Source organism: Solanum tuberosum, unplaced genomic scaffold, assembly GCF_000226075.1.
Source record: "Solanum tuberosum cultivar DM 1-3 516 R44 unplaced genomic scaffold, SolTub_3.0 scf00418, whole genome shotgun sequence".
Classification (NCBI taxonomy): domain Eukaryota; kingdom Viridiplantae; phylum Streptophyta; class Magnoliopsida; order Solanales; family Solanaceae; genus Solanum; species Solanum tuberosum.
The window spans coordinates 298,925-325,928 of NW_006239337.1; the positions used below are offsets into that span (position 1 = coordinate 298,925).

Sequence of the window (27,004 nt, forward strand, 5' to 3'; positions counted from 1 at the left end):
GACTCTAAGAACTCTCTAGACTTGGCTCTTAACTTTCCTTGAATTGGAAAGTTATGGATTCAAGGTTGTTATTTGTGATAGGAAAGATCTCGTGATGTTTAGGAGTGTTTTTAGATAGTTAAACATGAGAAACGATCAATAAATTACTGTCCAGAAGCAAGTCTACGACGCAAAGATGCATTTTAATATTTGGTCGTGTAATAAATTTTTGAAGCAGAAGGGTCCGTGACCTCACCTCGACGCAAAGAAAAATTTTCCAATCCTGAGGAACAGGTCCGCGTCTGTTACCCAGATCTACCCGACTTGTTCCTTCTTCATTTTCTAACTCCAATTCGCCTAAATTTGATTCTTTTTCTCAATTCCTCTTTAGATTCAAATATCCAGTATATGTACACAAGAATCTAATCAAACACAACTCTAAAATCGACATGATTATATCAAGAACTCAACAATCCCATCAAATCTCAAGAACGAAAACCAATTTCAAGAACACAATTCAAGATTATCAAACTTTCTAGAACGAATTTCGTTGAACTAAACATGATTGGCGCGTGGGTGAACGAACCCAATGCTATGAAAGTCTCACATACTTCTTTAGGGATCAACCCTTGGCGAAACGACTTTGATTCCGCTAGAAATCTCTGAGAACACTTGACTTTTCTCATCTTTTCTCCTCTTTAGTTCTTTTTCTAAAAACCCTAGCGTGAAATTTGAGTGTGTAAAGTGAACCAATTCAGTTTAGACCCCAAATAAATTACTAAAAATGGATTTAATTAATTGGGTCATGAAAAGACCAAAATACCTTTCTAAAATCCGGTTTTGACTTTCTTTATCTAGACAACCCAACTTTAAATGGGCATATCTCCCTCATACGAACTTGAAATTGATCAAACTCGGTTGACTTGGAAAGATAATTAAAAGATCTTTCCTACGGTATCTTGTAGCAGACCTAACTAATCCTGATCTAGGAGTTATGGTCATTTTAAGTTGACCCAAAACTTATACTTAGCTTAACTTTGTCAAACTTTCCAAATTAGATTATTTCCAAAAATGGTTTCTTTCTAATTCTAAGTCTTTCTAATAGCAAGGTGTTACAATTTCTCCTCCTTGGGAAAATTCTTCCTCGAATGAGATTACTCTTAGTAGGCTAAGACGTAATATCTAACACTTAGCCTAAACACCCAACAAGCAAAATATAAATACAACATGCCAACTTAAAATAAAGTCCAAGAATAGGATTAGTACCTTAATTTGGAACTTCTCCGGATTCGAAGAGATGTGGGTATCTCTTCTTCATATCCTCTTCAACTTCCCAAGTATCTTCCTCAACAAATTGATTTATCCACAGAACTTTGACTGATGCTACTTCTTTAGTTCTCAACTTGTGAACTTGACAATCTAGAATCGTAACAGGAATCTCCTCATGTGATAAGCTATCCTTGATACCAATATCTTCAGTAGGTATGATAATTGAAGGATCACCCATGCACTTCTTCAACATGGAGATGTGAAATACTGAATGAACTGCTGCTAACTCCTGGGGTAGCTCTAACTCATAAGCTACCTCGCCAACCCTCTTGGATATTCTGTTAGGACCAATATACCGGGGACTAAGCTTTCCCTTCTTTCCAAATCTCATAATACCCTTCATGGGTGAAACTTTGAAGTACACCCAATCATCTACTTCAACTCTAAGTCTCTTCTTCTAATATATGTATAGGATTTTTGATGACTCTGTGCTGTTTTCAACCTCTCTTGAATAACTTTCACCTTCTCCATAGCTTGATGAACTAAGTCTGGTCCTATCAACCTAGCTTCACCAACTTTAAACCATCCAATAGGAGATCTGCATCTACTCCCATAAAGAGCTTCATTAGGAGCCATTTGGATGCTAGAGTGGTAACTATTGTTGTAAGCAAATTCGACGAGAGGTAGGCGATCATCCCAATTACCCTTGAAATCAATCACACAGGCCCTCAACATATCTCCTAAAGTCTGAATAGTGCGCTCTGCTTGACCATATGTCTGAGGATGAAAAACAGTGCTCAAGTTCACCTTTGAACCATGCCTTTCTGGAATGACTTAAAAAAATGTGCAGTAAATTGTGCTCCTTTATCTGAAATAATCGATACCGGAACCCCATGAAGTCTGACTACCTCTTGAATATATAAATTAGCATAATCTTCTGCTGATTGGGTAGTATTTACCGGTAGGAAATGGGCTGATTTATTCATTCGATCTACAATCACCCAAATCGAGTCATGCTGTCTGCGAGACCATGGAAAACCTATGATGAAATCCATATTGATCATCTCCCATTTCCATTCCGGAAGTTCTATATTCTGATCCATACCACCGAGCCTTTGGTGCTCTACTTTAACTTGTTGGCAATTCGGACACTTAACAACAAACTCTGCAATGCCTTTCTTCATACTACTCCACCAATAAGCCTCTCTCAGATCACGATACATCTTTGTGGAACCCGGATGTATAGAATATCTGGAGCTATGAGCTTTCCCATGATCCTCTCTTGGAGCTCATCCACCCTTGGTACACACAACCTACCTTGATACCTCAATACACCATCTCCCCCTTGTTCAAAAGTCATTACTTTTTGCTTATGAACATTTTCCTTCAATTCAAGACAAATAGAATCTTGGTCTTGTTTCTCTTTAATTTCTGACACTAATGATGATTCATCCCCATTCATCACCATTACTCCTCCTTCTGTGCAATCCATTAGTCGAACTCCTAATCATGCAAGTCTATGCACATCTTTTGCTAACTCTTTCTTATCTTCCTCAAAATGAGCGGTACTACCCATAGATAATCTACTCAACGCATCAACAACAACATTAGCCTTACCTGGGTGATAAAGAATACTCATGTCATAATCTTTGAGTAACTCTAACCACCTTCTCTGTCTGATGTTAAGCTCTTTGTAGCTAAACATATACTGAAGACTCTTGTGATCAGTGATTACATCTACATGAACACCATACAAATAATGACGCCATATTTTGAAAGAAAATATTACGACAGCCAACTCCAAGTCATAGGTTGGGTAGTTCTCCTAGTGAACTTTCAACTGGAGGCATAATGTATAACTTTTCCATTCTACATTAACATACAACCCAAACCAACGCTAGACTCATCACAATATATAACAAAGCCTTGCATACCTTCTGGTAAGGTCAATACTGGGGCAGTAGTCAAGCTCCTATTCAATTCCTGAAACCTTTTCTCACAAGCTTTAGACCATTGAAACTTCACTGTTTTCTGAGTCAACTTGGTCAAAGGGGATGAAATAAATGAGAACCCCTCTACGAACCTTCTATAATATCTAGCCAACCCCAAGAAACTCCTAATATCAGTTGGAGATGTGGGTCTAGGCCAAATCTGCACTACCTCTATCTTCTGGGTATCAACTCTAATTCCATCACCAGAAACAATGTGGCCTACGAATGCCACAGACTCAAGCCAAAACTCGCACTTAGAGAACATGGCATAAAACTCTCTATCCTTTAGAGTTTGGAGAACTATTCTGAGATGACTAGCATGATCTTCCTCATTCCTCGAATAGATTAGAATGTCATCAATGAACATGATAACAAACATATCTAAATAGGGCTTGAATACTCAATTCATAAGGTACATGAACGATGCAGGTGCATTAGTTAAACCGAACAACATGACCAGTAACTCATAATGACCATAACGGGTCCTGAAAGCTGTCTTTGGAATATCACATTCCCTTACTCTTAACTGATGGTAGCCATATCTGAGGTCTATCTTATAGAAACAAGTGACACCCTAAAGCTGATCGAAAAGATCATCAATTCTCAGAAGAGGATACTTATTCTTGATAGTAACCTTGTTTAACTGACGATAATCTATACACATTCTAAGGGAACCATCCTTCTTTCTCTCAAATAAGACCGGAGCGCCCCAAGGTTAGACACTTGGTCAAATAAAACCCTTCTTAAGGAGATTTTTAACTGCTCTTTTAACTCTTTCAACTCTGTTGGTGCCATTTTATATGGAGGAATAGATATAGGACGAGTATCGAGAATAATATCTATACCGAAGTCTATTTCTCTATCAGGAGGGACTCCAGGAAGATCATCTGGAAAATCTTTTACTACTGGAACTGACTGAATATGAGGTATCTCAACACTAGAGTCATTAACTCAGATTAAGTGATAGACACACCCCTTGGAAACTAACTTCCTTGCCTTAAGGTACGAAATAAAGACCCTTAGGCACTGCTGAACTACTCTTCCACTCTATAAATGGCTGATTAGGAAATTGGAACTTAACAACTCGATTTCTACAATCAACTAAGACATAACATGCATGAAGCCAGTCCATACTTAGAATGACATCAAAATCTACCATGTCTAACTCAACTAAATCAGCCATGGTGCTCTTGCAATTGACGAAAATGGTACAATCACGATTGACTCTCTCTGCTAGAATAGACTCACCAACAGGTGTGGAAACACTGAAGGGCTCAAGAAGTTTCTCAGGAAGAACATCAAAATTCATCGCAACATAAGGAGTTACAAAGGATAAACTCACTCCTGGATCTACCAAAGCATAAAAATCAAAGTTAAAGACTTGGATCATACAAGTGACAACATTTGGCGAATCCTCTTGCTCTTGACGACTAGTAATAGCATAAAGACGATTTCCTCCTCTGCTTGCCCCTGAAGTAGCTCCTCTATATGCAGCTCTTTCTAGTGGAGTAACTGAAGAAGACTGGGCTCTATTTCCCTCATTACCATTACCCTGCCTGTTCTTTGGACACTCTCTCATAAAATGACTATTCTGGCCACACTTGAAACAACTAGTGGAGCCATCACGACACAACCCCGAGTGGCTCCTACCACACGTAGTATATGCACGAGGCATACTACTCCCTTGTGCCATACTACCTTGAGAATGGTCAGGTCTAGCTCTGAAATTCTGTGAATTCTGACTACTATACTCACCTTTGTTTCTTTGTGCAGGTGCACTAGAAGATGATGGAGCAGGTCCCTTTTGTTTCTGTTGAAAGGAAGACCGGTTCACATTACTCTTTTTCTGTCGAGACTCATTTCTTGATGTCTTAGCCTTCTTATTCTTAAACTCTTCTCTATCCCTTAGCTTGTCCTCCTCAACTTGTTGCACATGGATCATTATCCTTGCTATGTGCATATCTCTATCAGCATAGCTGCCTTTCCTTCCTTGCTTGACAGGCGAGACAACCCAGCAACAAATAAACTCATCCTGCTCTTCATGTTAGCAACCATCTCCGGAGCATAGCGAGAAAGTTGTGTGAAATTTAGACTGTACTCGTGAACACTCATAGACTTCTACTTAAGGGTGAGAAACTCTCTTATCTTTGCCTCTCGCAACTCACGGGGAAAGAAACTCCCCATGAAAGCACTCTCAAACACATCCCAACTCACTATTGGCGCATCCTTAGTCCTATTCTTTTTTAATTGGTCGAACCATATCCTAGCAACACTTTTCAGTTGATATGTAGCTAGTTCCACTCGTTCAGCATCTGCAACATGCATGATCTCAAAAACTTTCTGAAGCTCCTCAATAAAGTTTTTCGGGTCCTCAGTGACACTTCGACCTGTGAAGCTTAGATGATTCATTCTTAAGAACTCATGGACTCTAGAAGTATCAGCCACTTCTTGACGATTCTCTCTTTGTTGCCCAACTTGGTTGGTCTCAACTTGGCTCAACATCTGGATGGCCTCATGAAACTCAACATTGATAACCTCTCCTTGGGGTTGCACTTTAGGTGCATTACGTACCCCTTGTTCTTGTGGTTCAACATTTCTTCTAGCCGTACGACCTCTTACAGCTCTTCATGGCAGCATGATCTGAAAGACACGTGCAATCACGAGTTAGAAAGCAACTTTTATAGAGATACACTCTATCACACGAAATGAGTATGAAAGAAGTGAGATAGTTCCTAAGTGTCGCACCCTCCTAATTATAGATATGACACGCTTCACACCAATAACTAGGACTCTACAGACACGACTTCATAGACTCCCTAGGACTCTTGAAATCTGTGCTGCGATACCAAGTTTGTCACGCTCCAAGCCTACACCCTGGGCAGGACTGGTACCTGAAAACCATTGCTGGCCCCAAGCGAACCCTTGGCCTGGTTTACTACTCAGCGGAAGACTTACTCATGATAAAATACTTTAAAAATAAATTGAAATATCAATAAATAACTTAGAATGTATAAGGGAACATTCACTGGCCAAAATGGCACTCAAGTCTCAAACATCAAAGCAGGAATGGAAAGACTCAAGAACTAACTGTCTATGAAGCCTCTAACGACTAAGATGGATGTCGGGACAAGACCCACAACATCCTAATGAACTAAAATGATAAAGTAATGAAAAAGGGGTCCTCTGGAAGCAAGGAGGCTCACCACTAACTCTGAAGCTCAACTAGACTCAACGATGCGCTGGATGCTGATCCTGGTTACATGTATCTGCATAATAAAACGATGCAGGTCAACTGGCATTAATACATTGAATGTACGAGCATGTTAGGGGAATACTAAAACAAGACATAAGCTTGAAAGGAACTGAAGGAACATACCTGGTCTCAACTCAACTCATTTCAATATAAAGCAATAATGTAAATGCAGTATAGAGAAAAGCTTTTAAAACATGCATAACAACTCTATTTATTTAGAAATACAATAGTAAATCTGTATGCAAAGATACAATAAACACTGGAATGTATATAAAAATACAATTTACTTCTGTGTATATAAGAATACAAAATACTTTTGTGGGAGTTTCTCTAATCGACAACCATTACATAAGAGCTATTGTGATGATACAACATTTTGCCTCACGCTGCCAGGGCCGTCCTATACCTTGCCAGGGGGATAGAACCTAACTACTAAGTGGATCCACTAGTCTATGCTAAAAAACACAAAGGAATCATCTAAAAAGTATGACCCTTTTCTACCCATGATGGTTACATGATTTATGGGGGCTGAGAGTTGTCTGAACTCTCCCCCATATCGGTGCTCAATACTATTCCCAAAATATAATACTAGCTCATATGTTTAAAAATATAACTCTTTCTGTGGTTTGAGATAATTACTCAAAAACTAGCCTAAAGGCTCTCTAGGAAATCACTGTTTCTCTCTTGCTTAATTGTGAAAGCATTTACTATTTACTGAAACTAGCTCAGAGGCTCTTTCGGAAATCGGTGTTTTCTTTCTTGTTTAAATGTGAAAACATTTACTCTTTGGGAATACATAATCCCAATATACTCTTTTGAAGAAATGAACTTCACTCTTTATTCTTTAATCCTTACTCAACTCAAAACTCAAGTCTTAAAACAAGTTTAAAGCATTTGCAAAAGACATTTGAAAAGACTTTAGGAACTCTCTAGACTTGGCTCTTAACTTTCCATGAATTTGAAATTTATGGATTCAAGGTTGTGATTTGTGATAGGAAAGATCTCTTGATGTTTAAGAGTGTGTTTAGATTGTTAAACATAAGAAATGATCAAGAAATTACTGTTTGGAAGCAAGTCCGCGACGCGGAGATGCATTTTAGTATTCGGTCACGAAATAAATTTTGAGGCAGAAGGGCCTGTGACCTCTCCGCGACGTGGAGAAAATTTATCCAATCCTAAGGAACAGGTCCGCGTCGCGGACCTAGTACCCAGATTTGGCCGACCTGTTCCTTCTTTGTTTTCTAACCCCAATTCGCCTAAATTTGATTCTTTTTCACAATTCCTCTTTAGATTAAGATACCCAGTATATGTACACAAGAATATAATCAAACACAACTCTAATATCGACACGATTCTATCAAGAACTCAACAATCCCATTAAATCTCAAGAACAAAAGCCAATTTCAAGAGCACAATTCAAGATTATCAAACTTTCAACTTTCTAGAATGAATTTCCCTGAACTAAACATGATTGGCGCATGGGTGAACGAACCCAACGCTATGAAATTCTCATATACCTCTATAGGGATCAACCCTTGGCGAAACGACTTTGATTTCGCAAGAAATCTCCAAGAACACTTGACTTTTCTCATCTTTTCTCCTCTTTTCTCCTCTTTAGTTCTTTCTCTAAAAACCCTAACGTGAAATTTGAGTGTGTAAACTGAACCAATTCAGTTTAGACCCCAAATAAATTACTAAAAACGGATTTAATCAATTGGGTCATGAAAAGACCAAAATACCCTGCTAAAATCCGGTTTTGACTTTCCTTATCTAGATAGCCCAACTTTAAATGGGCATATCTCCCTCATAGAAACTCAATATTGATCAAACTCGGTGGCGTTGGAAATATAATTCAAAGATATTTCCTACGGTATCTCGTAGCACACATAACTCATCCTGATCTAGGAGTTATGGGAGTTTGAAGTTTACCTTAACTCATACTTAGCTTAACTTTGTCAAACCTTCCAAATTTGATTATTTCCAAAAATGGTTTCTTTCTAATTCTAAGTCTTTCTAATAGCGGGGTGTTACAATATGAGATAAATATTTACACAATATGAATAGTCAGATGGATAAAAATTTGAAACACTTGTTGTAGATTATGATTAAATTTGAAGATTGGAAAACTGAATAATATCTCTTCTTTCAATGTTGAGTTAACCATTTATTCTACGTAAGAAATAATTTTAAAATATTTAACAATAATCGACTTAATTTCTATTTAATTAGATAGAACTACGTCTTAAATGTAATGACCCTCATGGTCATTTACATACTTTTGAGTAATATTACTATTTTACCCCTTCTTGTAGCTTTTGTGTAGTGTTTGAGATGTATTGTGATGAGACGAAAACTTACTGAGGTGGTCGAGAGAGTTTTAGGTGAGTTTCCCTATTTATAGGGCCTTTATATTGAATGAATCGACTTCGGTTAAAATCCAGAGAATCTAATGTTGGATGATATTTCTGTCATTTCCATGAGCATTAGAAGGTCTATTTTGGATAGTAGCGTGGTTGGTTCAATTTCTGAGGCCTTCTGTGTGAGTTTGTACCATTAGGTGAAATATTTTTGAATGTTTATCAAAGGGTTGACTTTGATCAATATTTTAGGTGAATGTGCTCGAATGAGATTCTATCACTGTAGTTAGCTCCAAAATATTGAGTTTTGTCTAGAATGACCTTTAGTTCAGATCCCAAGGTAATTAATATGTTTTAATGGCATTTTGTGTTATGGTTATTTTGGTTGTTTTATGGAAGTGTTGACTTGGGTCAAGATTTTATTGAGACGACCTTTATTAATTGTTTCATCAATATTTTTGAGTTGAAAATGTTGACTTTGGTAGGGTAGCATAGTATTTTTTGCATTTACGGGGTTCTTAACGAATCATTGCCCCCATTAGGGAATTTTCTCAACTTCAAGTTGAGCTGATGCATCTTTGTGCTGTGATGTAAACCAATTATATTGACTATGATTGCATGTTGGACACTACGATCGGGAAGACCAACTTCCTTGAACAACACATTCGTAAACATTTACCATCGCAATCACGATTAAGGGACAGTAGAACTAGTCAATGTTTATGAATCACGATTGTAACCATTTGAACCCTGAGATCACGATGAGTATTGAGCATCAATTAAATCATTTCCTCATGATGTCACCATGTATAATTCTCAAGACTAACTTTTATTTTGTGATTTGGAGCCCAATTTTTGAGGAAAATAAGTGGGGATTATTGGGAATTATTGGCAGGTAGAGTGGAACGTATCTTGGGTCAATAATCTTCCATTTACCTAGTAAGTTCCATCAATTTCTTTCTCTTGATTCCATTTTTGATCAATATTTAGCTCACTTTTGGTCAGAGTGGTTTGGGCTCAGGCGATGCTCGAATTTGTGCCCATTTTCAAAGAACAAGTTCCTTGAGCTGGCTGGGACCTTATGATAAAGTTAATTTTTGTATTCTGCGCATTGGTCTCATGGTCCTATTTTACTCCAATTTTTGGATCCGTATATTTTTATGGCAAATTGGGTATCATTTCACTTGTATTAGAATCTTCTTCACTAATTTGATTGTGTTGCATCATTTGAAGGCTACTCAAAAGGGAAACGCTCTAGAATAGAGGTTCGAGAGTGGTTTCGACCATGAGGCAGGTTACAGTTTCCTCCTTTTTAGACATGGCTCGTTTATTCTATATAAATTGGGTAGCATTAATTGTTAGGAAGGTTTTAGGATGAGATAATAGGTTTGTATGACCCTAAGTTATTTTTTTGGCCATTTTCAAGAGATAAGCCTTGCCATGTAGCTGTGAGCATTAGATTAGGATTAGGCTTAGTGTTGATTTAAATAATAAGGTTGTCAGAATTATTCTATGTACCTTTAAACATAGGTTTATATAAATTGGTTGGTTTTATTGTGGTCTTTTCTTTTAGTATTCCTGAGCTTTTTGTAACACATCAGAATAAAAAATGTAGAAATGTCGACTTTTTTCAAAATCTGGTGCCAGTCAGACGAAGGCACCCATGGACCGTGGAATGATACACATACCATATGTCTAGTCTGTGGATTGGCAAGTCAAGTTTTCTGTATTATTCAACAGTTCACCAGGACGGTCCGTCGTCCAATGCATGAGACATAGATAGGTCTCGTACGTGAGTCCCAGACTTAGTTGAATTCAAGATCAAAATGTTTGGACCTATGGCCGTGGTCCATGATTTTTCGTTGGACCCACATGCTTTACATGATATGGCCACTCAAAGGGAATATGCTAGAAGGAATATGGGAGAAAATGCGATTCAAGAGGCTCATCCTAAAGCTCCTTAAGTTCCTCAAGTTTCGGTCGATCCTTTGGCCAAGCAAGCGACTAATGCGGAGTTTAGGGCTGCTTTTCAAGTATTGGATCAAGCTATAACGGTCCAAGCCAATAGGGAGGTTGTGGCTCCCGTGAACCCAAATGTGGGTACGATGATATCTAGAGTGAGGGACTTCATTAGAATGAATCCTCCAGAGTTTCATCGTTCTAAGGTTAAGGAAGACCCTCAAGAGTTCATTGATGAGGCTTACAAGGTGTTGATGATCATGGAAGTGATGCTGGTGGAAAAGGCAGAATTGGCCGCTTATCAACTTAAGAGTGTTACTCAAATATGGTTCAACCAATGGAAAGAATGAAGAGCAGAAGATGTGGGTCCTCTTGATTGGGAAAAGTTCAAAGTTGCATTCCTTGTTAGGTTCTTTCCCCTTGAGATGAGGGAGGCAAAGGTGCTGGAATTCATCAACCTTCGTCAAGGAAATATGACTGTGAAGGAATATGCTTTGAAGTTCACACAATTGTCTCGATATGCTCCTACAATGGTTGCTGACCCTAGGGAGAAAATGAGTAAGTTTGTTTTGGGTGTGTCTGAAATGGTGGTTAAATAATGTCGTACCGCTATGCTTGTTAATGATACGGACATTTATCTTATCATGGTTCATGCTCAACAAATTGAAGAGAATAAGCTTAAGGAAAAGTCTTGGGAGGCAAAAAGGGCTAAAACTGGTGATGGTAACTTCTCACATTCAAGGTCCGATGGACATGGTCGTTCTAAATTCCAACAATGGTTTTCCAGTCAAGGTTCCTCCAATGCTCCTCCTAAGTTCAACAACGATAGAGTATCTAACCCTAGGCCTCAATGAGGAAATGGTAGTGGATCTTCATTGCCTACTTGTGCTAAGTGTGAAAAGAAGCATGAGGACAAATATCTCACGGGTTCCAATGCTTGCTTTGGTTGTGGTAAGATGGACCACAAGATAAGGGACTGTCCCTCAGTCGTTAAGAATGAGGGAGAAAATCATCGATGGGCTCAACCTAATCCTTTATCTATTCCTAGTGAGAGTTAGAAGACAAACAAATTTTATGCACTTCAGACTCGTCATGAGCAAGAGGGTTTGCCTGATGTGGTTACCGATATGTTGAAAGTCTTCCAACTTGATGTTTATGCTTTACTTGACCCCGGTGCTACCTTGTATTTTGTGACGCCATATGTGGCTATGAGGTTTGATATTCTTTCAGATGTGTTGTTAGATCCTTTTTCTGTCTCTACTCCTGTTGGCGATTCTTTTGTGGCTAAGAGGGTTTATACAAAGAGTCCCGTGTCTTTGTCCCATAGAGTCACTCATGTTGACCTTGTAGAGCTTGATATGCTACATTTTGATGTTATCCTTGGTATGGATTGGTTGCGTACATGTTATGCTTCTATTGATTGTAAAACCCGTGTAGTCAAGTTTCAGTTTCCAAATGAACCTATCCTAGAGTGGAAAGGGGGAAATTCTATGCCTAAGGGTCAGTTTATCTCTTATCTTAACACTAGAAAGATGATTTCTAAGGGTTGCATTTACCATCTAGTTAGGGTGAAAGATATAGATTTCGAGACCCCTACTCTTGAGTCGGTCCATATTGTAAATGAGTTTCTGGAAGTGTTTCTTAATGATTTACCTGGTATTCCTCTCGAAAGGAAAATAGACTTTGGTATTGACTTTCTCCTAGATGTGCAACCTATCCCTATTCCTCCTTACCATATGGACCCGACAAAACTTAAGGACTTAAATGAGCAATTGAAAGATTTGTTGGATAAGTGTTTCATCTGACCAAGTATCTCTCCATGGGGTGTTCCAAATTTGTTTTTCAGAAAGAAAGATGGTTCGCTCCGTATGTGTATTGACTAGGGATAATTGAACAAGGTTACCATTAAGAATAAGTATCCTCTCCCAAGGATATATGATTTGTTTGACCAACTTGAAGGAGAAAGCTACTTTTTAAAGATTGACCCGGTCGGGTTATCACAAATTAAGGGTGAAGGAAGATGACATTCCGAAGACATCCTTTCGAACTCGGTATGGTCATTATGAATTTATGGTAATGTCATTCGAGTTGATTAATACTCCAGCGGCATTTATGGATTTGATGAATAGGGTGTTTAGACAATACCTTGACATGTTTGTTATTGTGTTCATCGATGAGATATTGATCTATTCGAAAAGTGAAGACGAGAGAGGATTGTGTTGCAAGTCGTTAGGACCAACAACTTTTCGCAAAGTTTAGTAAATGTGAGTTTTGGCTAAGGTCTGTGGCATTTCTTGGTCACATTGTTTTTGGTAAGGGTATTGAGGTAGATCTTAAGAAGACGGATGCGGTAAAGAGTTGACCTAGACCTCTATACCCTTTGGATAATAGAAGTTTCTTAGGTCTAGCCGGTTACTATAGAAGGTTTGTAGAAGGATTTTCATCGATAGCCTCTCCATTGACAGCGTTGACCCAAAAGAAGGTTAAGTTCATATGGTCGGAAGAGTGTGAAAAGAGTTTTCAAGAATTGAAAGACAGACTTACTTCCGCTCCGGTGTTGACTTTACCGAAGGGACAAATGGTTCTGTCATTTATTGTGATGCCTCAAGAATTGGGCTAGGATGTGTCCTTATGCAGAATGGGAAAGTCATTGCCTATGCTTTAAGGCAACTTAAGATTCATGTAAAGAATTATCCGACCCATGACCTTGATCTAGCGGCAGTTTTTTTTGCCTTAAAGATTTGGAGGCATTATTTGTATGGTGTTCATGTGGATGCCTTTACCGACCATAAGAGTTTGCAATATGTGTTTAACCAGAAAGATCTAAATCTTCGCCAAAGGAGATGGGTTGAATTATTGAAAGATTATAATATGAGTGTTCTCTGTCACCCCGGTAAGGCGAATGTGGTGGCTGATTCTCTTAGTCGATTATCGATGGGAAGTATTGCTCATATTGAGGATAATAAGAAAGAGTTAGTTAGAGATGTTCATAGATTGGCCCGATTGGGAGTTCAGTTAGTTGAATCTACCAAGGGTGGTGTAATGGTTCACAATGGTTCAGAATAGTCTTTTATGGTTGAGGTGAAGGCAAAGCAAGGTCTTGATCCGACTTTATTTGAATTGAAGGAAGCGGGGCTTAAAAAGTATGTAGATGCTTTCTCCCAAGGGGGAGATGGTGTACTTAGATATCAAGGTTGTTTGTGTGTTCCTAATGTTGATTACTTGAGAGATAAAATCTTGTCAGAAGCCCATAGTTCTCGATATTCCATTCACTCGGGAGCCACTAAGATGTACTGTGACTTGCGAAAGATCTATTGGTGGAATGGGATGAAAAAGGATATTGCAAAAATCATGGCTAAATATCCTAATTATCAACAAGTGAAAGTTGAGCATCAAAAGCCGGGAAGTTTATCCCAAGACATTAGTATTCCTACTTGGAAGTGAGAAGATTTGAACATGGACTTCATTGTTGGTTTAACACGAACCTGGAGATAACATGACTCGATTTGGATTATTGTGGATCGGATGACGAAATCATCTCATTTCATTCCCGTCAAAGTTTCTTATTCACCGGAGGACTATGCCAAGTTGTGTTTGAAAGAAATGGTAAGGTTGCATGGAGTACCTTTATCCATTATCTCAGATCGTGGTACTCAATTCACTTCTCAATTTTGGAAGTCTTTCCAAAAGGGTCCTGGTACTCGTGCTAAGCTTAGTATGACCTTTCATCCACAAACCGATGGGAAAGTAAAGCGTACAATTTAGACTTTTGAAGATATGTTGAGAGCATGTGTAATTGACTTCAAGGGCAGTTGGGATGATCACTTGCCTTTGATTGAGTTTGTGTACAACCATAACTATTACTCAAGTATTGGTATGGCTCCATTTGACTCTCTATATAGGAGGAGGTGTAGATCTCCTATAGGTTGGTTTGAGATGGGTGAAATCATCTTGATAGGTCCCGAGTTGTTACATGAGGCTATGGAGAAAGTTCGACTTATTAGAGAAAGGTTGAAAACGGCTTAGAGTCGACAAAAGTCCTATGATGATGTGAGGAGAAGAGATCTTGAGTTTGAGGTAGATGATTGGGTCTACTTGAAAATTTCATCCATGAAGGGTGTAATGAGATTTGGGAAGAAAGGGAAGCTTAGTCCCCGTTATGTGGGTCCAATCACATTCTGAGGTGAATTGGCAAGGTCGCTTATGAACTTAAATTGCCTAGTGAGTTGGCATTGGTACATCTAGTTTTCCATGTCTCCTTGTTGAATAAGTGTGTTGGAGATCCGACATCTATAGTTCCCATAGAAGGTTTGGGAGTTAAGGAGAATCTTTCTTATGAGGAAGTTTCAGTTAAGATTTTAGATCGACAAGTTAAGAAGTTGAGAAATAAAGAAGTTGCTTCCGTGAAGGTTCTTTAGAGGAATCAGTTAGTTGAGGATTTTACTTGGGAGGCCGAGGCCGATATGATGTCCCGTTATCCTCATCTCTTTCCCTCCGTCCCTACTCAAGCTTGAGGTATTTAACTCATCATGGTTTACTCTCTTGGTGTCATGTGTCTTAGATATTCCCATGATTTCCTCATTATGCATGATTCATGAAAAACTTAAATTTTGAGAAAATGGGTTTATTTGATCGGTCTCTACTTGTTTATGTGCATTTGAGTATGAGTTGCATATAGACTTCATGATATGATGTTTTGAACATGCTTTAGCTTGGAGTCGATGTATCCACTTTAGATATGTGCATTTATGTAGTTGCATGCATGATGGGCTGTTAGATTAAGTTTCTACCTTCCTTATGACGTCTTAAATCTGATTCGAAGAAGAATGTTCCCAAAGGGGAGATAATGTAACACCTCAGATTCAAAAAGGTAGAAATGTAAGATTTTTCAGAAATTTTGAGCCAGTCCGACGAAGCCACCTACGGACCATGGAATGACACATGAACCATGCGTGGATTGGCCAGTCAAGTTTTTCAAAATGTCAAGTTTTCTATATTTTCAATAGTTTACCAGGATAGTCCGCCTTCCAATGCACGAGCCATAGATAGGTCTCGTAGGTGAGTCCCAGACTTAGTTGAATTCAGGATCAAAATGTTAGGACCTACGGTCGTGGTCCACGGTCTGTCGTTGGACCCACTGACCATAGGTGGGTGTCTTCGATGGGGGGTCCTGAATTTGATGTTTCTGATCTCAACCACGGCTGACCAGGAAGGTCCGTGGTCTGACCAACGGGCCGTAGGTCTATAAGTTGGTAGGGTACAACAATTATTTTTCTAGGGGATTTTGGGTCTTTTCCTAATTATTCTAGCCTAATACTATGTCATTTTACTCTTCACCTAAAGCCCTATAAAGTGCTTTAACCCCCAAATTTTCCCAATTGAAATCATTCTCACAAATTCTTAAAAGAAGAACAAGTCTTCCTCTCAAATATTTCTCCCTAGAAAGCTTGAAGAAGAAGGAGTCAACCTAGGGTTTCAAGTGAAGTCTCCAATTCCACCATTGAAGTCAAGCTTTTGGCATTGAGGTATGATGGTTTTCATCCATAGAGCCCTTTCCTCCGTGGAGTTCCCAAATTCTCAAATTTACAAATTTAGAAATCCCCAATTGAATTATGGTTTTTCTTCCATGTCACGGGTTCCTTTAAATATTGATTTGTTTGATTGGGTTATGAATTATTATGCATGAATTGAGATATATTCCATGATTCTAAGATAAATCCCCATAAACCCATGCTTAACCCATGTTTTCAAGATATTGATAATTTAAACTAGGTTTTGAACTATGAAAGGTGAATTATGGAACTACACATGTTCTTATAGAATTGATGAGATAAGATGTAGATTGCTTTAAGAGTAAAAGCATATATGTTGTTGTTGTGAAATGATTACTCACATAACTACCACATGCATGACTGAAAGGTTTTCTCACATAAAAAATTCTAAGGTTGAAAGGTTTTCTCAACTAAAATGAATCAAAGTTAAGGAGCTATTCTAAGAATGAGGCAAGCAACGATTACCCATGACCTCTAATAAAAGACAAAAGCCGATTACCCATGTCACATGATATAAGGACAAGAGGTGATTACCCAAGTTCTTTAAAGTAAAGATGAATAAGAATAATAAATATTATGTGGAAGTTATGCTTAGCACCAAGTGGACAAGTGGAGATTACCCATGTCCCATAAACTATTTGCCACCATAGATTGTTTAGATAGACATTAGCTAGTGGATCCACATAAGCTAGAAGTTCATGGTCTTAACTTGGCAAGTAGGACACCCCTTTTCGGTGTGGGGTAGACACCGAATTCTGTGTTGATAGTTCACATGGTCTTATATGTCGATTAAAGGTAAATTTCCCACAATAATGAACTAAGGTTACTTCAAGAAGTATCTCACATGTGTTTTATGATGATGTCTATTTGCATTGACCATGTTGTATGACTTATGACTTCTAACCCTTTTTATAGCACGTTTTAGCTTGGTCATTGCATCTCATGAAGTTACCTTTTTAAGCATGTTTTCAAATGTTTTATGCTTGGCTATCATACTTGGTACATTTTGTAATAACGCATACTCTTGCCTATATTTTCCCCCAAATATAAGGTCCGACCTTACAGATTCACACTTTCATGGCTAGGGATCTCATATAGAAGCTTGAAGATTAGTGAGTCCTCATGTTTCGAGAACCGAGCTTGATTTTTCCCCTTTTTATCTTTACTTTCAGTTTTGGAACTTGATGTACGGGCTAATCCCCGATCTATCCTACGTACTAGATGGATTTGAGACGATGTTTAGGTTTCAATTTTTCTCTAAAAAACTTTTATATGTTGAGATTGTCTTTTAATCTCTTATATTTTATTATCTTGTATGATGAATGCTAAGTGGTTTGTATGGGGACTTTCGGGGTCCTATACGCCATGTTATGCCTAGGTGCTACCATGGGTCGTGACACTTTTACTTTATTATTATCACTTTATGGGCCTGAAGCCTTGAACTTGGACTGGTTGGAGTTCTAAGTGTACGATTGCATTCTGATGGGTGTCTACCCGATTTCTTGATTGATTTGATTGAACTGAGAATGAATTTACTATGTGTTGGTATGCATTTCATGCCATGACATCTTCATTTGGCATATTTGAACAAAAAAAATAAGAGAATGGTGTAATTTAGACACTTAAACAACTTGATTATGATTTCTACTTGTTTTTGGCTCGGTGGGAGTGTATTACTTATTTTTATTTAAAGAAACTTGAATTAAGAAAGGAAATGCACCATTTTCTGAGGCTTTTAATCTAAAAAGGTACTTATTTTAACTCATCAAGTTACTTTAACTGATAAGCACAAAGAGACACTTCGAGGAATCTCAAAGAACTATTTCAAGGTATATTTATTGTATTTCATCACTTGTAAAAGTCTGATGGATCATTTTGGATGGCTCGAGAAACTTTGTCGGGCTTTTACTTTTATGTGTTGGCCATATATGCTTTGCATCATCCTATTTTATCAGTTTGGCCGTGATTGTCTTGTATTGGTAGTTGTTGCTATTATTATTGTTATTATTATTATTATGATGATGATGATGATGATGATTATGATGATTATGATGATGATGATGATGATGATCATCATCATCATCATAGCACTACCGTGTCTCTTCGTTTATATCTTTTTGATCTGAGCTCGGTTTGCCTATTATGCCTACTGAGTACCTCATGTTTTGGTAATCATACTACACTTCTGCATCTTTTTCCGATGTAGCTCCTAGTACAAGCCATCCTTGCTGAGTTTAGATCTCTTATGGACGTCGTTAATTTGGACTATGGTGAGTTGTTGGCGTTTAGAGATTGTTGTTTTCCCTCTTTTTTATTGTTTGTATATTTTATATTTTGATTAGCAGATTTGATGTATATAGTCCTTTCTTTACTTAGATGTTTTTGTACAAGTTTCACTAGGATTAATATGGTTCTTGTATACAGTTTTGTCTTTCTTGGTCACTTTCAGGTCATTTTTATATATTTTATATCATTTTATACACATCTATGCTATAGGACCCTCTTTTTATTATTAATATTTCTTTTGCTTAGTTCCATGTTTAGCATATCTATTGCTTGTAGCAGGGTTTAGCCTTGCCTATTGGTGGGTTTATGGTAGGCTCTATCATGACCCTATTTTGGATTGTAAAAATATTGTATCAGAGCTTTAGGTTCATCGATCTTACCAGTACAAGAGCAAGTGCCTAGTAGACACTCGTAGATCTGTATGATGACGTTCGTATCCTATCTTTGAGAGGCTATTGGGTATTCTTTAGAATACTTCACTCTTCTTGTTCCTTATTATGCACTCTTGACTTCACCAACTTCTAAATTTTTTTGTTTCATTTTTTCTGAAATTTCAAGGATGAGATCATCAACGGCTGGGCGATTATATCATGTGCTTGCATATGGAGCTCCAACTACGGGTAGAGGCTGAGTTTGAGCTAGAGGTCGAGGTAGAGAATAGTCACCATCACTAGAGTCCGTTATCTAGGTAGAGTAGGTCCAGCGACAATTGGATAGTGTGGGGCCAGCCCAGTCTCCACTATGATTCATTGTCAAACCAGTCATTTAGGACACTTTGGCTAGGATCCTCCACTTTACATATGGTATGTCCCAAGATGGGAATTTACCTAGTACTTCGGTAGCCCTTAAGTTAGATATTAGGCATAGACTTTGACCCGGGTAGGGTCACACAGTTTTCAGGTACCAAAAGCATAACCTATATCTGTGTCTCTTCACTTAGCAGTGCCGAGAATTGTTTCGCCTGTGGCAGTTAGGCCGGTAATGTCTTCTAATGAGTAGAAGATATGGGATGGTTTACAGATTGAGTCCTCTTAGGTTTTCAAGTGCTTTGGGCGAGTATTCCCAGGAGATTCTTGTGATTTTTTAGGAGAGGTTGCATAACCACAGGTTGGTTGAGTTGCATGGTGTAGACTATAATGCTTTTTAGGTGGACGGGCCAATAAAGCCATGACAGAGATTTTATCTAGTTTGTAGGTCAATCGGGTCACCCCCGGTGACTTGGGCTCAATTCTCTAAGGTGTTCTTGGAGAAGTATGTACCTTGCAGCTTGATGGAGAGGTTGGGCCAATAAAGCAATGGCAGAGATTTTGTCTAGTTTGTAGGACAATCGGGTCACCCCTAGTGACTTTGGCTCAATTCTCCAAGGTGTTCTTGGAGAAGGATGTACCTTGCAGCTTGATGGAGAGGTTGTGAGATTTAGCAGATCTGCAACAGTGGCTGATTTTAGTTTCTAAGTATGACATAGGATTGCACGAGCTATCCAGTCATGCATCTATGATTATGATGGCAGAGCACAAGTGAGTGCACATATTTGTTAGAGGGTTGGCTTTAAGCCTTCAATTGTCTACAAACAAGATAGTGGAATTGGGCTGATCATTCCTTCAACTTGTAGACCATGTGCGAACCATTGAGGGTATATGTCATGAGGCCTATTGAGGAAAGAATAAGAGGCCCCACTATCAAGGTGGTTTTGTGGGTCTTAGTCCTATTGTACAGGTTTTTGGTGTAGAGGTTACCCACAACAATTTCATCATAGTAGGTTGATTTGGGTTGAACTGCAAATTATAGCTGGTAACTTAGTGGGTGGTAGTGGTTAGGCCAGTCAAACTTTAGTTCTAACTTATCAGGGTTTTCTTTTTGAGTATTTGGACCTTGGTAGTTAGTTGGGTCCAGTCAAGTCATCTAAGCAAGTTTCTTCTGGTAGGGGTTGTTATGAGTGTGGCAAGTTGGGCCACTTTGCTAGAGATTGCCCCACGATATGTCACCACAAGTGACTGGGTCAACAAATTTAGGTCCCTAAGGCTCCGGTACAATCGACCAGAGGTAGCGCACAAGGTAGTTGGGGTGGTCCCCATGGTACTAGAGGTTGTCCTCAGTTTGAGAGGTGGTGCGATCGAGGTGGATGCGGTAATATTTATGTCTTTCTCTGTAAGCAAGAGGTGGAGGATTTGGATGTCGTCATCAATGGTATGATCTCAGTCTCTCATCAACCTACTTTTGTTTTAATTTGGTGTCTACTTCTTCTTATGTATCTTCATATTATGCAATGCGTTTGGAGTTGTCTTGTCAACCTTTGCATGTGCCTTTGTATGTAACTACTATCGTAGGTGATTCTTTAGTAGTGGATAGAGTCTATAGATCATGTATGGTGTCCATCTTAGAGTATGCTACTTGGGCTACCCTATATTAGATATGGTAGATTATGACTTGATATTAGGCATGGATTCTCTCTACGTATCATGGGATCTTGGATTGCTTTTCTAAGACTGTTACCTTATGTATGCCTGGTAACCCTCTAATTATGTGGGCTGTTATTGATAGCCTCATGCCGAGGGGTGTGATTTCATTTTTGAGGATTCAGTGATTGGTAAGAAAGGAGTGTTTAGCTATCTTGCTTATGTTCGTGATACTAATGCCAACACTCCTTGCCTTTTGTCAGTTTTTGTTGTTTGAGTGTTTTCTGATGTGTTTCCTATCGACCTACCAAGTCTTCCTCCTAATCGTGACTTTGATTGCATCGTTGATGTTGATTTGGGCATGTAGCAAGTATTTATTGTACCTTATCAGATTGCTCCATATGAGTTAAGAGAGCTTAGGGAGAAATTCCAAGACATCATGAGTAAGGGGTTCATTAGGCCTAGTGTGTCTCTGTGAGGTTCTCATGTCCTATTAGTGAAATAGAAGAATTGTTCCTTGTGTATTTGCATTGACTATTGATAGCTAAATAAGGTAACCATCAAGAACATGTATCTGATGCCTGATATTTTTGAATTGTTTGACAAGTTTTATGATGTAGCAGTGTTATCTAAGATAGACTTGAGATAGGTCTACCACTACTTGAGGATTAGAGCTACAAACTTCCTAAAAACTTTTTTTTGGACTCGGTATGACCATTAATAGTTCCCAGTCATATCTTTTTGGTTGACTGATGCCTCAACAATGTTCATAGAGTTGATAAGTTATATGTTCATGACCTACTTGGAATCCTTTGTGATATTGTTCATTTATGACATTCTAGTCTACTCCAAGAGTATGAAGCAATATAAGCATCATTTGAGGATTGTACTTCAAACTTTGAGAGATTAGTAATTATATGCCAAGTTCACTAAATGTGAGATTTGGTTTCAGTCTGTGGCATTCTTAGGGTATGTGGTGTCCAAGGTTTAGATTATGTTAGACCTTGTGAAGTCTAGGCCTACTTCTCCTACCAATGTTCACAATTTTGTCGGGTTAGCAGGCTACTACAAATGGGTTGTGGAGAAATTTTCTTTGATTGCACCACCATTGACTAGATTGACCCACAAGAATATCCCTTTCTAGTGTTCTGGCGAATGTGAGGTGAGATTTTTGAAGATCAAGGCTTTTTTTACTTCAGCTTCGATGCTGACCCTTCCTATTAAGGGCCATGGTTTACCATCTACAATGATACTTCCTGTGTTGGCTTGGGTTCTATGTTGATGCAACAATCTAGAGTTATCAGATAAGCTTTCTACAATTGAAGATTCAGGAGAGGAACTACCCCACTCATGACTTAGAGTTGTGGTGGTAGTCTGCACGTTGAAGACTTGGATGAACTAACTGTATGGTGTTCATTATGAAGTCTTCACCAATCATCGCAGTCTTCAGTACATTTTAATCCAGAAGGACCTTAACTTGAAACAACGTAGGTGGCTTGGGTGACTAATGGACTTTGATGTTACAATTCTTTATCACCCAGGAGAGAAAAATGTGGTTGCATATGCCTTGAGCTAGAATGTGGTGAGTATGGAGAGTTTGAATTTCCTACTAGTAGATAGGAGACCTTGGCTTCAGAAATTTAGTCTTTAGCTAATTGAAAGGTTTAAATTGTTATTTGTAAGCCCAACAAGGTTCTTGCTTATGTGGAGGATATGTCTTCATTGATGGAGTAAATTTTGGAATAGCAGTTTAAGGATGCATGAGTGAGGGTTATTTGAGTTAAGGTGCTCAGCAGAGAGGCTGGGAAAGAAACCTTAGTTCCGAAGGGTGTTCTGAGCATTGAGGGTCACATCTGTTTTCCTAAATTTTGTGACTTGATTCAGTTGATTCTAGAGAAGTCTCATTGTTTTTTATACTATATACATCTACTTTAGTAAGGATGTATCATGATTTGAGGAAGAACTATTGCTTGTGTGGGATGAAGAGAGATAATGTAGAGTTCATGGCTAGGTGTTTGAACTGTCAGGAGGTGAAGTACGAATACTAGAGGATATGAGGTTTTACCCAACGTCTACCCGTTCTCAGCAGAAATGGAAGCGGATAGCGGTGGATACCATGGAAGGCTTTCCACTTACTTTTTGGAGAATTGATGTTATTTAGGTCATCATTGACTGATTGACCAAGTCTGCTCACTTTCTATTGGTTGAGGCTGTGTTAAGTTCAAAGAGGTTAGCTCATATCAATATTTGGGAGATTATTTGTTTGCATAGGGTGCTAGTGTATATAATTTTAGATTGTTGAACTTAACTTATTTCATGTTTTTAGAGGTCTACTTAGAGGGAGTTGGGTACCCAAGTTGAGCTTAGCACAACTTTCATCCACATGATGACTCTCAGTATGAGAGGACTATTTAGGTTTTGGAGGACATGCTTCAAGCTTGAGTCATTAATTTTGGAGGTCAGTACGACAGTTTTTAGACTTTCACATAGTTTTTGTATTAACAATAGATACCATTCGAGTATTCAAATGGCTCTATTTTATGTGTTTTATGGTAGAAGGTGTCGACATCCGATGGACTATTTTGATGCTTTTGAGGTTAGGTTTAGAGGTACCGACTTGTTACATTATTCTATGGATGATATTCGTATGATCTAGGAGAGGCTTTGTACTGAACAAAGTAGGTAGAATAGATATGTTGATTAGAGGGTGCGATCCTTGGAGTTCATGGTTGGCGATCGTGTATTTATGCGAGTGTCAACCATGAATGGAGTGATGAGATCCAGGAGGAAGGCAAAGCTTAGTCCTAGGTGTAGTGGTCTTTTTGAGATTTTAAGGCATATTGAAGAGGTGGCTTATGAGTTCTCCTTACGTCCAACACTTTCAGGTGTTCGCCCTGTGTTTTATGTCTTTATGTTGAGATGGTATGTTCCAAATAAGTCAAAGGGGCTTCAGTGGGATTCAGTGCAGTTGAATGATTTCTTAGGTTTTGAGGAGAAGCCTTTCGCTATTTTAGACAAACATGTTAGGAAGTTGAGGTCTAAGGAAATTCTATCAGTGAAGGTTTAGTAGATGAATCATCTAGTCGAGGAGGCTATTAGGGAAGCTAAGATTAATATGTTGACTAGATATCCTCACCTTTTCAAGCCTTCGAGTACTTTCTTTTATTTAACATTTGAGGATGAAAGTCCTTTTAGTAGTGGATATTGTAATGACCCTTGTGGTCATTTGCTTTCTTTCGAGTGATATCACTATTTTCCCCCTTCCATAGCTTATGAGTAGTATTTGTAATGTGTTGGGAGGTGATACGCTTCCCGAGGTGGTTGGGATATTTTTGGGTGAGTTTTCCCATTTTTGGGGCTTTTATGTTGAAAGAGTTGTGTTTGGTCAACATCTAGAGAATCTGAGGTTGAATGAGATCTCCATCAGTTCCATTAGCTTTGGAATGTCCAATTTGGGTTAGTAGCATGGTTGGTTTGGGTCTCAAGGCCTCCAACATAATTTTGAGTTTTTAGGCATGATTTTTTTTAAATTTTGCCAAGTGTTGACTTAACATGCTCGGATGAGAATCTATTAGCACAGTTAGGTACAGAATGTTGAGTTTGATCTTGAATGACCTTTAGTTTGGGTCCTAGGTTATTTGGATGTTTTAGTGTCATTTTGTGTAATTCTTGTTTTGGTTACCTCGGGTCACCATTTTATCAAGACAACATCCATTTGTTGTTTCATTGATTTCATTGAGTCTGGAATGTAAACTTTAGTAGGTTAGCATAGTTCGTTTGCATTCATGGGTTCCAAACGAATCTCGATTCCCAATTAGGGCATTTTCTCAACTTCAAGTTGAGATGATGCATCTGATTTTTGGTGCCATAAGCATTGTTCAGCGCATCCATGTGCTTGGATTCAAGTTCACGAAGACCAGTGCAGTGGTGTGAGTGATCGTGATCTAGGCGCTATGATCGAAAAGACCAACTTCCTTGGTCAATGCATTCGCAAATATTAACCATCGTGATTAAGGGTTAGTGAACCGGGTCAATATTTATGAATCACAATCACGACCCTTTGAGCCATGCAATCATTATGAATAACTAAGTATTAGTTAAATAAGTTCCTCAAAATCTCAGCATTCATAATTTATGAGACCAATTTCTCTTTTATGATCAAGAGCTCAAATTTGTAGATAAATCAGTGGGGATTGCTGGGAATTGTTGGTGGATAGTGTGGAAATTTATTGTAGGTGGTTAATCTTTCCTTTACCTTGTAAGTTCCGTTGATTTTCTTCTCTGAATTCCATTTTTTATCATTCTTGAGCTCACTCGTGGTGGGACTAATTTGGGCTCGGTCGATTCTCAGATTGTGCCTATTTGTGGGTCTCATATTCCTTAAGATGGTTGGGACCTTCTGATGGAGTCAATTCTATGATTCCACATGTGGGTCCCACGGTCCTATTTTGACTCAATTTTTGGGTCCAAATCTTTTCATGGCAAATTGGGTAGCATTTCGCTCGTCTTCATCACTAATTTGACAGATTAGCATCATTTGAAGGTTGCTGAGAAAGAAAAAGCTCCCGTAGTGGTTCAAGTGGGGTTTTTCCCTAAGGTAGGTTACGACTTCCTCCTAAGACTTGGCTCAATATAATTTATATAAATTGAGTAGCATTGATCGTTAGGAAGGTTTTAGGATGAGATTTTAGGTTTGTATGATCATTAGTTGTATTTTTGGCCAATTTTGAGATATTAGCCTAGCTTTTTAGCCGGGTTCCTTATATTAGGATTAGACTGAATCTTGGTTTACTTTATAGGGTCCTTAGAAAGCTTCTAGGTGGCGTGAAACTTAGGTTTATATGTGTTAATCAGTTTGGTATGATTATGTGCTTTTCTTTTAGTATTCCCAAGCTTTTACTTCATTATTATCTATTTGTTTTATTGAGCCCTTGGATTGGCTTGAGTTCCAAGTGAGTATGATTGTACTATGATAAGTGTCTACACAGTTGTTTGTGTGGTGTGATTGAATTGAGAATGGATTGATTGTGTGTTGGTATGCATTTGGCATTTTGAAATGAACTTTGAGTATGATTGTATTATTATCGATTATGTGTTGGTATGCATTTGGCATTTTGAACAACAAATAAGATAAAGGTGTCACTTAGAAACTTAGTTGACTTTATTAGTATTTCTACTCTTTTTGGGCTTTGTGGAAGTGTGTAATGATTTATATTTAAAGAAAGTTGGAATTTTGAAATGAAATGCACCAATTGCTTGAGGGAGAAGACTTGAGAGAGGAGAAATTTATTTTGGGTAAGTTAGGAGATAATGAGGGGTTAGATCCTTTAGGAAACACTGAAACCCACTTAAAATAGGCCAATACGACGTAGTATATGGACTAAAAGAGTACGAAAAGACTAAACCCCTGATTAAAAATTGAGAGAGGTCATCTACGGTTGCCCTCTATAGATCATACAACCATTTACAGACCATAAAAGGGTTCAAATAAGACAAGGGGAAATTCATGGGTAACAAAAGTTCAATTATACGGATCATTCTACGGTCCGCAGAAGATAGTATGGCGCATACAACTGCCCATAGAAGTTGAGTTTCCTGATTTCTAAAGTCTCTTTGTACCGACTAGCCTACAATTTGTAAAAGATTATACGACCCATAAAACTCTTCGTCCTGTTCAAGAAATTTTCCCATCTTTTTGAAGTCTGGTGTACGGCCAAGTGCATGGTCCGTGAAAACTTATATGGACAGTAAAATACCTCTTAATCCCTAGACCTGAAATCACTACTTATGAAGTCCAATAACCGTTGTATAGGCCGTAAAAGACACTTCCTGTAGACTTCAACATTTTCTAAACTCTTCCTAATCTGATTTGAGCTAGGCACTTTGGGGGTGTTGCAATATCTCCTCCTTGGGAACATTCGTCTTTGAATAGAGTCTAATAAAGATGAAAAGTGTGGGGAAA

The 27,004-nt window shown here is 38.4% G+C and overlaps 1 protein-coding gene across 1 annotated transcript; it reads left to right on the plus strand.

The window, feature by feature from the left end:
* Positions 1-23,803: 23,803 nt before the first annotated feature.
* On the plus strand, positions 23,804-24,975 carry LOC107057966 (uncharacterized). The gene is made up of 2 exons (XM_015303150.1): positions 23,804-24,103; positions 24,805-24,975. The coding sequence occupies exons 1-2, from the start codon at positions 23,804-23,806 to the stop codon at positions 24,973-24,975; spliced, it is 471 nt and encodes a 156-aa protein (XP_015158636.1).
* The last annotated feature ends 2,029 nt before the right edge of the window (positions 24,976-27,004 follow it).

What these genes read in the sequence shown, in the direction of transcription:
- LOC107057966 (XM_015303150.1), top strand. Translation starts at nt 23,804, where the DNA reads ATGAATGGAGTGATGAGATCCAGGAGGAAGGCAAAGCTTAGTCCTAGG. An exon ending in AGGAAATTCTATCAGTGAAG is followed by an intron (nt 24,104 to 24,804) that starts GTTTAGTAGATG and finishes AAACTTTAGTAG; the next exon opens with GTTAGCATAGTTCGTTTGCA.